This window comes from Centruroides vittatus, unplaced genomic scaffold, assembly GCF_030686945.1.
Source record: "Centruroides vittatus isolate TY-2023 unplaced genomic scaffold, ASM3068694v2 contig_1112, whole genome shotgun sequence".
Classification (NCBI taxonomy): Eukaryota; Metazoa; Arthropoda; class Arachnida; order Scorpiones; family Buthidae; genus Centruroides; species Centruroides vittatus.
In genome coordinates this window covers 1,248,349-1,261,763 of record NW_027120714.1, presented here as the reverse complement: position 1 = coordinate 1,261,763, position 13,415 = coordinate 1,248,349, and the positions used below count along the sequence as shown (strand labels likewise).

Here is a 13,415-nt window from a genome sequence, read left to right as displayed (position 1 = left end):
TATTGGCGGCCAAGGTAGCACCATACCGCTCTGGAGAACCCGGGATCAAATCCCGACGGGTTGTATAAAGTAGTTTTTGCTTTATAAATTCATGCTTTTATTAAGTATTAACTTTAAAAAGTACTTTTATTGTATCCTATAATTTTCAAAATCTGCATTCCAAAATTAAAGAAGAAAACAGCTCGTGAAAGAATGAAATGAGATTCGAATTTAAGAGAATTTTTCAAATATGTCAATTGTACTTATGCTGATTTATTTATTTCTAACGTCGAAAATATCTAATCGATTTTGCGTACACCCGAATTTAGACTTAATTCAAAAGTTCGAGATAATAAACACGAAAATAGAGCTTTCCACTACCGAGGAAATTCAACTAAAAGATTCCACTTTCGTGCAATTTCGTGCTTACGGAAAGAAATTTCACCTTCATCTTAACGAAGACCGTTCTATACTTTCTCCCAGTACCAAAGTCTGCATTAATGGCGCTAAAACCATTCAATTAAAGCTAAGAAACATACCGGGCTCTTCGATCTACACGGGAATTGTAAGAGGAGAAAACCAATCTTCAGTTAGTGGATATTTTCATAAAAATTCGTTCGTTGGAAGAATAGAATTGACGGAAGACACTTACTATTTAGAAATGGCATCTTTATATTTAATACAAGACAGATATAAGGATAAGGTTATTATTTATAAACAGAAAGACGTTCTTCCTCCGGGATGTAGAATGGTAAATGGAAGAAGAATCTGCGAGGAAAGAGTGATGAATGATGTAATTTCCATCGATAAACTGAATTTTTCTGAAAGTTTCAACGATAAAAAAGTTGTAGAAGATTCACTGAGATTAGAGTAAGTTAACTTTTCAGTTTGTTTCAGAAAACTATCAAATTTGCAATTATAGATATGATCCACACTACATTACACCATTCTTGGAATGGTATAATTATTCTATAAGCCGCACGATTTCAAATTAGATCATTTAGTTTATACAATAAATACAACTGACCAGATAGTCATTTCAAATAACAATTAAACTGCCGAATCTATCGAGTTATTAAGAAAAAACAATAGCGAGGTTGAGGCCGAAGTTTTAAACGCGAAGACGTGTACGTCAGACGTTCACGTCTTCGCGTACACCTAGCCTAGAAGTTTGACAATGGCGTTTGGAAAGTCAGTGGAATCATGCTAGACATTCCAAACGCCATTGTCAAACTTCTAGGCTTGCAGGAAAGCGGCGCTGAACGTCCGACGTACAGTACATGTTTTCGCGTTTAAAACTTCGGCTTCAACCAAGCTAATTACTATGCAATTTAGCAGGAAGTATGTCGCTTCTCCATCACTTGTTAAATATAACAAAAGATGGAGAGCTAAACATTTCAAAATATAAAGTTTTTCGTCAATTTTTTTACAAATAAAGCATTCGATGAAGTTTTTGGGTCTAATAGTAATACATTTAACCTTATTTACCCTATTTTAATGCTTTAATTGATATTTTTTTTTCTTAATTTTTTCATCCTACTACCACTACAGTAACATGTTTAAGCTTATCTAAAATGGATGATTGCTTTCCATTAAGATGTGTAGCCGTTCATCGCAATCGTGTAAGCTATGTTCATAAGTGGAAATCATATTAACATGCAAATTACCTGTTTACTACGGAAAATTGCAATTTAATGTTCAAATTATGATAATATGAAATGCTCCTGAACGTTGGCTAATATGAAATGAAACGTGTAGGCTGCATAATCAAAATTAATTAACAATACAGTCAAACCTGTTTTTATGCGGGGGATAGGGACCGCATTAAAAAAAAAAAACGCATAAGAAAAACTCACGAAACTTCACGAATGGCTGTAAATAATAGTTTTCGCGACACAATTAAAAAATATTTTTTTATGCGGTCAACAGGGACCGCATAAAAAAAGTCTCACATAGAAAATAACTCAAAACCGTACGAAATAGAATTTATTGACAACAGATGTCAGCACTTGACTGCATCGTCTGGTCTATCGTCTGTTTTACATATTTTTGTCCAGGTGGTGTTTTGTTGACTTAAAAAGTAAATTATTTCATTTTTCGCATATTCATGCAATAATATTACTATAATAAGTGCATTTATGCTATAATAAGTTTATTTAGCTATAATAAGTCAACGTAAGACATGACGAATCGCACGAGACTAGTCGCCAACTATACCGCACAAATTAAAAATTCGCATTAAAAAAAATCGCACAAATAAAAATCGCACATAAAAAGAGCGCATAAAAACAGGTTTGACTGTATACAATAAAATTAAATTCATCAGTCAAATAGTCAATCAATTTAATTAAGGTTACATGGAATTTCTTTTGCAGAAACCAGTTAACGTGCAATGTGGAAGTATTGGCAGATCATACTTTTGTGGAATTCTATAAAGGTTCTCGGTCACAAATTATTGCCGAAATGCTTTATCATGTGAAAGTATCTGATAAAGTCTTCAGGAATACGGATCTAGACGATGATCTTGTACCAGAAGGAATTGGATTTAACGTAGAGAAGATAACAATTATTGAAGATAAGAATCGACCCGATTATCCCCTTAATTTTATCACTTCCGATAGTACCAAGTACTTGACCGAGTTTGCCAGAAAGTACAGACAGGATTCTTGCATGGCGTTAGCTTTTTGCCATAGGGATTTTGATGGTGGGGTTGTAGGAAAAGCATTTTTAAGTAAGTATTATTTGAAATATTTAATTTACTCAAACTTTTTACAATGTAAAGATTCTTTGCAATATACAGAAGGTTTGTGTCGTCATTCTACATTCGGTGGTTTGAATACTAATGTGGGTATCGCCACTAATCTTAATGGAGGAATGGTCATTTCGAGGTCGATAGTCAGTATAATTTTAGCACACGAAATTGGACATACTTTTGGATCGCCTCACGATAAACCTGGAGATGCAGTATGTGCACCCGGAGATACAAATAGAGCAACTGGAAATTATATTATGTATCCTGTAGCTTCTGATGGATATTTCCGCAACAACTGGATTTTCTCCCCTTGCAGTAAGAAGGAACTATATGAAACTATTTATAGTCAGCAAGGTATGTATATTTTCTTTTATAGTCTCTCCGAACGTCACTACTCATATTTCACATATTATAAATTAGGCTTTATGTAATAGGAATAACTCAGCTCCAGTATGTTGATGCTACATCATATAAAAGTAAAATAAATATTTTTACAGGGCATTGTTTGAGGAAGAAATCAAAATCTGTGTGTGGAAACGGAATCACCGAATTAGGAGAAGAATGCGATTGCGGAAGTCGCGATGCCTGCGAGGAAACGGACAAATGCTGTAATCCTCCAGGAAGCAAGGCAGAATGCACTCTGAAGAAATACACGGCAACTTTCTGTAGTCCTCGAGAAGGAGATTGCTGTAACGAAGAATGCGAAATTATTCCAAAAGAAAAGAATCGTAAATGCTTTTCTTATTTTCCTTGTCAAATACCTATTTTAACCTGCGATGGAACGTCACCAGCTTGTCCTAGAATTCCTCTTGCGGATGGCACCCCTTGTTTAGGATCTTCTAGAACTTGTCGACACGGCGTTTGCACAAGTAACGTATGCAGTGATAATGGTTTAGAACATTGCGAATGTACGTCTAAGAACGACGAGTGCCACATTTGCTGTTTAGACGCAACGAGGAACTGTCGAACTACCCAATCACTCGGACTTTTCCAACCAAATAAGAAAATATATGTGAAAGTCCCAGGAACTTATTGTCATAATAATAAAGGAATATGCGTAAGGTAAAATATTATTATATATTTATTATATATATATATATATATAATATATATATATATATATATATATATAATTTGAGATATTGAGGTTGGTTTCTTTACGTTTAAGAACTTAAGATATTTTAACCATGGATTTAGTTAAAAGATATACTTTATGAAAGTGCCAAGCTCAAAATCTTGCCATTAATCATATTATTTTAGCCAAACTTATTTTCTCGAATTCCTCTTATTTATTTTCTAATTTCCATTAATTATTTCTACAGTAATGGAACGTGTAGACTTGAGAAACCGCACTGGGATAGACACAGGAGACATTGGTTTAGAATATTTTGGCCATTCTTTTTGTTTCTACCTTTGCTTATTTTATTCCTGTTTATAGTATTTATATACCAATATCTGACAAAAATTTATCCTTTGAGAAATGTACACTAAATGTACAGAACCGAACAGTTTACATGTAAATGCCATTACTTCAAATAGAAGAATGTATGAAAATTTATAAATAAAACATGATTTTAAAAATAATATTATTCGTTTATTGTTCGTATCGTTATAAAAGTAAAATTAATTATAAATACAATTGCGAAAGAATTCGTGTTTATAACACCTAAATACAGATCAATTTTTATCCCCTCGACACATCGCCCACGTGTTGCATTGCTATTAACGATTTAAAACTTTACATTTTTTCTGTGATATTTGTGTGTAAGCTTGCAGGATCCGAGTTGAAATGTCTTCTGTAACTATAACTGAGTTGTGTGAATACGATTGTCTGGATAATCACGTAGTTTATTAGCTGAAATGTAAGAACAAAATATTATCAAACAATTATTAATTTCTTAAAAACTTCTAAAAAATAAGAATCTGTTCGCCAACGGTCTGGCCACGTAGAGTTTTCCGGGTGTTCTCGAAGTTAGTAACACCAAAATGGCGGACAGTTACCCATTAAAGACCACCCGGAAGACAAACTTACCTTTATAATAAACATCTTATTGAAAATAAAGAACTTGTTACAACTCATTCCATCCTTTGTGCTCTTTTGCATTTGAAGCATGTTCAAGATCTATATTAAATTTCAATTATTAAACTCATTTACTTCAATATCATTAACTTACGTTTGTAATGTAAATCTAACCTTTAATTCCGAATTCAAATCGATCATTTGAAAGTAGAGCGATATCAACAAATTCCACATCTTCGATAACTACGCAAACAATAAACTTTTATCATTATTTCATTTATTTAAACCAAATTATAGAAATGTTAATACTTACTTCTACAGATAAAGGAACAAAAATTGAAATAAAGAAAACAAGAAGAAAAAATAACGAAAGAAAAATAATACAACAGACGAATACAACATAAGTGGGACCATCCATAAAAAGAATTGCGTACAAACTGGCAATGGCTTCACATAAAATAGCTAGTATTATTTCCAAGTTAATGGCACCAATCATGCGATCGACGATTTGAATTAAGTTATATAACATTACTCCTTTCCGGTGGATAATAATGACATCTTTTGTTAATTTCTTTTCACGTGTTTCAGTCGAAAACGAACGTTTAACTTGCGTAAGAACTCGAATTACTGTGTATTCAACGTATCCGAGTACCACTATAATTCCTAATCCGTAACCAGCAATAACAGCACCATAACAGCAACAAAATATGTCAAAATCGTTCCATATCTGTTTTTTCTTATACCTTAAATACATATACATATTTATGGAAATAAAATAAAAGTTAATGTAACTGAACAGGCAATAGAATATAGCATTTTTATGATATTTTGGATCGTCCATTTTCAAGTCGGATGATAAACGAGCAAACAATTTCAGTATATTTAAGACTTTATGGAAATTGTCAATGAAAGTTGGAGAATTAAAAAGATATAAGAAGACTAATGCCGAAATAATCATACACGTAACGATTAAATGCAGAATTTTTGATACATTTCGAGGGAATGAAACTTCGCAGTAATGGATTTCGTTCTCTGATTTTTCCACCAATGCCAGTATAGTTTGGTACAAAAATGAACTTAAAACAATATATATTGTAAATCGATAAAATATTTTAAATTTGTTTTCTGATGAATTTCCCACGATATTAATTCCGAAATATTGAGCCACATTTAAAATTGCGTAAGAATAGTCACCAAAAATATCTCTTATTGCTTCTGGAATCATTTTCAAGTACGTGATATTCTCGAAAATAACTGCAGTACTTGTACCTACCGATGCAAATACTTCCACGAAAATAATCAATGTCATCATATTAATACTCCATAAACGCTTGCATAGTTTCTGTTTTACATTATCGATGTAAGAGAGTAAACAGTCCATTAACTTGAAGGACGTAATAATAAATTTTAAAATGCCTTGTATGAAGATATACGACATGTAGTTGTAGATAATTCACTCACGGATACTATACATTTTTACATTTTCGGATCTGTTACGTACAAACAGAAGAAATGTATGGCGATAGGTCAAAAGATTTACATATTTAGACTCGGGGAACCTTGAAAAATGCAAAAATGGAAATTTTTTTTTTCTATATGTTTGGATGTGTGTTGAGGAGCACGACGTTTTTACACTATTTGAAGCTTAATAATTTTACTCTTTTTTGTCGAAATAATTTAAAATTTAAAAAAGATTACAGTCAAACCTGTTTTTATGCGGTGGATAGGGACCGCATAAAAAGTCTCACATAGAAAATAACTCGTTTTAAAATCGTAGTCTTAGTTACTAAGGAAATTACCTTCCTCTTCGCTTTGTTTTTGCCCTGGGTGTATTATAGATTACTCCCGATGGAATTTCAGGACTTTGATTATATATTTGAACTCAGTGGACCGAGACGAGTTCAACGGTACCCTATTTTTGGACCGGAGACGAAAAATAAAAAAAGTTATCACACTTTTTAAGTTACCATACTTTTTTAATGCTCTCATGCAGACGGCACCGTAGTTGCTAGTATTGCCATCTTGCGGTAAAGTCTGCAAACCGTGACGTCGGACTACGGTCATCTCCCGGAGCGTTAAACACGCGATACGAGAGCGGAGAGAGCGACGCGACTTCCGATCATCGCGCGATCGCCATTTCGGTTAATGTTAGGCTGCGACTCCACTAGCCGTAAAAGGGCTGTAAAACCTCTCACCGTAAAAGCTTTTTATCACGTGACCATGATATTTTACGCCTGAGCAGGTCGTAAAATATCATGGTCACGTGATTAAAAGCTTTTACGGTGAGAGGTTTTACGGCCCTTTTACGGCTAGTGGAGTCGCGGCCTTACTTATGGCGGCGAACATGGCGGTCCGACTGACCTCTCGTATGGGCGCCACCACACGCCGCCATGTGCTAAACTAGTGATCAATTCACGGTAGTTCTTGAACAAAGTAAAAAAGGGGGGAAACATCTACTAAAGGCAATTTTAACGGCAAGCGACGGGACTCCCGATCGCGATAGCGAGGCCGACTTAGCGGAGAGCGACGCGACTCCCTATCATCGCGCGATCGCCGGAAAAAAAGTATGATAACTTTTTTATTTTTCGTCTCCGGTCCAAAAGTAGAGTATCGTTGAACTCGTCTCGGTCCCCTGAGTTCAGATATATACCCAAACACACGAAATTCCATAGGGAGTAATCTATAGTATACCTTTTGCCCTTATTCATTTTCAGGGATTATGTCTAAACATAAAATAAAAATCCTAAAATTTTATATCTAAGTAGAAAAAGTATTACAGTACATTTACCTTCAATTTACGCTTTGAAATGAATCTTATCTTAATGGTCCAGGAATGTGAAAGCACTTTGAAGGTTTAATTAACGTAATTAAAACACACGTAGAATTTATTGACAACAGATTCAGCACTTGACTGCATCGTCTGTCTATCGTCTGTTTTACATATTTTTGTCCATGTGGTGTTTTGTTGACTTAAAAAATAAATTATTTCATTTTTCGCATATTCATGCATATTTACATAATAGTCATTTGCTATAATAAGTTAATTTAGCTATAATAAGTCAACGTGAGACATGACAAAACGCACGAGACTAGTCGCCAACTATACCGCACAAATAAAAAATCGCATTAAAAAATCGCACAAAAAAAGACCGCATAAAAACAGGTTTGACTGTATTTCGTTCTTCTAACCTTTCTACTATATTATATTATAGTGTTTGATTTATATTTACTAAGATTACATTTTTTTGGTTAATGTTACCTATGGTTTCAAGATGGCGACTCATCTCTGATTCCAGCAAATAGAAGAAGGGAAACAGTGGTGACGTACGTTCTAACCTAACCTATTCTAATAAATTACCATAATTATTAGCAACGAAATTATTAGAATAGGTTAGGTTAGAACGTGCGTCCCACTGTTTCCTTGATTGAATCGGAGACGCGCCGCCATCTTGGCTCCTAGGGTAACATTAACCTTTTTTTGTTGTTGTTGTTGTTGTTGTTGTGCTGTGTTATTGAAGAAGTGCTGCTTTAAATATTTTTTTGTCCCAAGGTGACATTTTATTGTTTGATAATGTACTCAACTTTCTTAATATACATTAAGAAAAAACATACTGTGAGTATATTTTAGAAGCTCTATTAACAAATGTTTTTAGGACATTAAACATTGCTTTTTTCAGATTAAAAAAATATATATTATCACATGGACTGTATAATATTATCATAAAAAATATTCACTAATCAATTATTTTTCAAAAACATCTTATTTATTTTTTATTAATTATATATGGAGATTTCTTCTGTGTGAGACATAATGTAATAATAAATGATTACAGAAAAATATTTTTTTCTCTAGTTGATGTTTTAGCAGGAACATCAGCCATATAAGATTACTTGAATATATTCAATAAGGAAAATTCAATTGAAATTGAGTGCATATTTTATAATTATTATTGCTTTTGTAACTTCATATTTTCATACAGTTAATGCTATTTGCTGCATATACAGTACTGTCTTTTACTGTGAACATGCTGCATTTTCTAAAGTAACAGTTTCAGTGAAATTATCAGGTTACTAATAGAGATTTCTTTTAAATATTTTGTTGTTAGATGAAAACAAATATGCAGTATATAAACTGCTTTAATATTTAACACTTATTCTAAAATGTTTACAGTAGGTATCATTAAAGTAGTTTTAAATAACCCTGTTTAAATTACATTAAAACATGGTTATCAGATCAGTATTAGTTTATAGTGTGTTTGTGGTAAAATGTTACTTATCTAACAGGTTGTATAACATTATGTGACTTATTAAACATAATAAATGATATAATGTGTTGTTTGTGAAAACACACTTTAAAATTTAAAATATAGCAATTGAAATTAAAATTTCAGTCATTTAAATTATAATTGAGAGTAATGTAACAGTACAAATTGCATATTCTGATGAATAATTGTTGCTTAATAATCATATTTTAATAAAAGTAAACAGTAAATAAAGTTGAAGTTGATATCTATATTTGTTGGTATTGTCTACAGTTTAATAAATTTAATAAATATATTTATTTAATTTTCTATAAAAAGAATTACAATTAATTTATAAGAATAACTTTCCTCATTTAGGAACCTTATTATCTCTTGCAAACACTTTTGAAGGTTTACTTTACATAACTTGGTTTTTCTTTTCATCTAATTTTAATTTATAAAAATGTTTACTCCGATTCTCCTGTTTGTAGTTTGTGTAATCCAAAAATGCATGGGAATATAGAAAATTAAATACGATATATTCTTATTTTAATAAATATCTCCAAATTTCTTTTCTAATTTTTGCATCTCAAAACTAAATAAATTTATCCTCTTACTGTATCATTCTAATCATTGACATAGCTTTTTATTTTGAACCCTATTTAGTTAAAGGCTTTAATTATATGTCGGTGTAATATAGCATGAAATCTATACCGTGACCTTGGAACTAAGGACCCAATATGGAAGTTCCATAGTGAACATTGGTGTCCTGACCGCGTGTTGGTGAAAATTTTCTTCCAAACTCCAGTCGCCTTACACCGAAAAATCATACTGTTCATAAAAAGAAATTATTTTTGCTTTATAAATTCTAGTTTCTTTATTAAATATTAATTTAAAAAAACTTTTCTGAATTATATTCTATAATTTTTAAAATTTAAATTCCAAAAATTTAAAAAAGAAAGAAGCCTCACGAAAGACTTCGTTCTTTAACGAGTTTGTTCTTTCGTTCGAAGTAGAATTTAAAAGAATTTTTCAAATATGTCAATTGTACTTGTGCTGATTTATTTATTTCTGGCGTCAAATGTATCAAATACATTCTGCAAACACTCGAATTTAAACTTAATTCAAAAGTTCGAGATAATAAACACGAAGATCGAGCCTTCCATTGCCGAGGAAATTCGACTAAAAGATTCCACTTTCGTGCGATTTCGTGCTTACGGAAAGAAATTTCACCTTCATCTTAACGAAGACCGTTCTATACTTTCTCCCAGTACCAAAGTCTACATTAATGGCGCTAAAACCATTCAATTAAAGCTAAGAAACATACCGGGCTCTTCGATCTACACGGGAATTGTAAGAGGAGAAAACCAATCTTCAGTTAGTGGATATTTTCATAAAAATTCGTTCGTTGGAAGAATAGAATTGACGGAAGACACTTACTATTTAGAAATGGCATCTTTATATTTAATACAAGACAGATATAAGGATAAGGTTATTATTTATAAACAGAAAGACGTCCTTCCTCCGGGATGTAAAACGGTAAATGGAAGAAGAATCTGCGAGGAAAGAGTGATGAATGATGTAATTTCTATCGATAAACTGAATTTTTCTGAAAGTTTCAACGGTAAAAAAGTTGTAGAAGATATTGTGTTTGTAGAGTAAGTTGAATTTTCACTTTGTTTCATTAAATTATCGAATTTGCAGTTATAGATACAGTTCACACCATACTTGGAATGATATAATTGTTCTATAAATCGCACGATTTTAAAATTAGATAATTTAGTTTATACTTAACACTGTTTGAATTGAGATAATTGCATCAACATCATCATGGATTTTCTTATTGTTAAAATTATAATTAATTTGCTATTTGTGTACAGCATTCAACATTTCAAAACAAATTTTTCATCCGTTTTTTCATACATAAAGTAGTTAAAGCATTCGAAAAAGTTTTTAGGTTTAATATTAATACGTTTAACCTTATTTAGCTCATTTTTATGCTTTAATTGCTATTTTTCCTTCATTTTTTTTTTTTTTTTTATATTTCTACTCCTACGAGAATGTATTTAAGCTTATCTAAAGTGGGCGTCTGTTTCCATTCTTTAAGCCATTCATTGTAATCGTGCAACCTCTCCGGAAGGTAAATTATATACTTAATTTATGTAAAATAGGAATTTAATGTTGAATTATAATAGTATGATATAAAAGGCTTTCGATTTTCGGCCAATATCATACGAAACACAAAAAGAGTTTACTCATTGTGACACCATTAAATGCCAGGCTGCAATTTAGAAACTCAGAACATAGTGGGAATGTATAGTTATGCAATTTGAAAATTATAGTAATTTGAAATGAAATCTATTTATAAATCAATTGATATACATAAGGAATCAAACCGATCAGTTTAACTGAGATTACAACGAATTTCTTTTGCAGAAACCAGTTAACGTGCGATGTTGAAGTAGTGGCGGATCATACTTTTGTGGAATTCTATAAAGGTTCTCGGCCACAGATTATTGCCGAAATGCTTTATTATATGAAAGTATCTGATAATATCTTTAAGAATACGGATCTAGATGATGATCTTGTACCAGAAGGAATTGGATTTAACGTAGAGAAGATAACAATTATTGAAGATAAGAATCGACCCGATTATCCTCTTAATCTTAACATTTCCAATAGTCAACAGTTGTTGATCGAGTTTGCCGAAAACTACAGACAGCATTCTTGCATGACATTAGCTTTTTGCCACAGGGATTTTGATGGTGGTGTTATAGGAAGAGCGTTTTTAAGTATGTATCGAAATATTTAATTTACTCGAATTTCTATATCATTAAAAGAATCTTTGTAAATTACAGAAGGTGTCTGTCAACATTCTGTAGATGGTAATAGGAGTAGTAATGTGGGTATCGCTACTAATCGGAGTAGGAAATGGGCCATTCCGAGATCGATAGTTAGTTTAGCTTTAACACACGAAATTGGACATATTTTAGGAGTTTCTCACGATATACCGGGACATGTAGTATGTGCTCCCGGAGAAAGAGATATAATAAATGGGAATTACCTTATGTATCCTATAGTTGCCAATGGACGTTCACGTAACAACTGGATTTTTTCTCCTTGCAGTAAGAAGGATCTACGAGAAACTATATACAGTGAGCAAGGTACGTAATTTTGGACACTTTAAACGTATTGTTTATAATTTCTGAACTGACAGCTATCAAAGGTTTTCACTTAAATTCGAATTTGAATCTGTTTTAAATTCTCATAAATTTTCTTTTGTAGTTTTCTTAAGCATTCACATTTCACTCATTGTAAATTAGGCTTCTCGTAGGAGGCGTAATTCAGCTTCAGTATGCTGATACCAGGCCGTACAAAACTAAAAAATATAAATATTTTTACAGGGCATTGTTTGAGGAAGAAATCAAAATCTGTGTGTGGAAACGGAATCACCGAATTAGGAGAAGAATGCGATTGCGGAAGTCGCGATGTCTGCGAGGAAACGGACAAATGCTGTAATCCTCCGGGAAGCAAGGCAGAATGCACTCTGAAGAACTACACGGCAACATTCTGTAGTCCTCGAGAAGGAGATTGCTGTAACGAAGAATGCGAAATTATTCCAAAAGAAAAGAATCGTAAATGCTTTTCTTATTTTCCTTGTCAAATACCTATTTTAACCTGCGATGGAACGTCACCAGCTTGTCCTAGAATCCCTCTTGCGGATGGCACCCCTTGTTTAGGATCTTCTAGAACTTGTCGACACGGCGTTTGCACAAGTAACGTATGCAGTGATAATGGTTTAGAACATTGCGAATGTACGTCTAAGAACGACGAGTGCCACATTTGCTGTTTAGACGCAACGAGGAACTGTCGAACTACCCAATCACTCGGATTTTTCCAACCAAATAAGAAAATATATGCAAAAGTCCCAGGAACTTATTGTCATAGTAATAAAGGAGTGTGCTTAAGGTAACACGTTATATTTATTTTTATAAAATTCGAGAAATTAAAGTTGGCTTCTTCACGATATCTAAGAATTTTCACTATTGTTACCGTGAATTTATTTAAAAGATACTTCTTGAAAGTGCCAAGATCAAAATTTTGTCATTAATTTTTCACATTATTTTATCCAGCCTTATCTTCTCCAATTCCTCTTATTTATTTTCTTATTTTTATGATTTTTACAGCAATGGAACGTGTATGCTTCAGAAACGATATTGGAGTAGAAGCCGGGATCATTCGTTTGGAGTATTTTGTCCATTCATTTTGTTTCTACCTTTGCTCATTTTATTCCTGTTTACAGTATTTAGATGCCAATATCTGACAAAATTCATCGTTTAAAAATGTAAAGTACATTTGTAAAACTGAACGATTTATATCTAAATCTTTCTACCTTAAATATGAGATTGTATAAAAATGTTAA

General features: G+C 32.4%; 2 protein-coding genes and 1 long non-coding RNA gene across 4 annotated transcripts; 2 read left to right on the top strand and 1 right to left on the bottom strand.

The window, feature by feature from the left end:
• The first annotated feature begins 186 nt into the window (after positions 1-186).
• Positions 187-4,271, top strand: LOC136976866 (disintegrin and metalloproteinase domain-containing protein 10-like). 2 transcript variants are annotated; one of them, XM_067272249.1, is made up of 5 exons: positions 187-849; positions 2,355-2,710; positions 2,780-3,085; positions 3,229-3,793; positions 4,054-4,271. In XM_067272249.1, the coding sequence occupies exons 1-5, from the start codon at positions 230-232 to the stop codon at positions 4,220-4,222; spliced, it is 2,016 nt and encodes a 671-aa protein (XP_067128350.1). In that variant the 5' UTR covers positions 187-229; the 3' UTR covers positions 4,223-4,271. The 2 variants fall into 2 exon arrangements, with proteins under 2 accessions (XP_067128350.1, XP_067128345.1); XM_067272244.1 differs by having other exon boundaries at positions 2,762-3,085.
• Positions 4,272-4,462: 191 nt separating this feature from the next.
• On the bottom strand, positions 4,463-5,268 carry LOC136976479 (uncharacterized). The gene is made up of 3 exons (XR_010880935.1): positions 4,926-5,268; positions 4,764-4,853; positions 4,463-4,586 (listed from the first exon to the last, which is right to left on the bottom strand). It is a non-coding gene; the product is annotated as an uncharacterized lncRNA (long non-coding RNA).
• Positions 5,269-9,996: 4,728 nt separating this feature from the next.
• On the top strand, positions 9,997-13,415 carry LOC136977253 (disintegrin and metalloproteinase domain-containing protein 10-like). The gene is made up of 5 exons (XM_067272723.1): positions 9,997-10,650; positions 11,429-11,784; positions 11,851-12,156; positions 12,397-12,961; positions 13,180-13,415. Exons 1-5 carry the CDS (start codon positions 10,031-10,033, stop codon positions 13,331-13,333), a joined length of 2,001 nt encoding a protein of 666 aa, XP_067128824.1. The 5' UTR covers positions 9,997-10,030; the 3' UTR covers positions 13,334-13,415.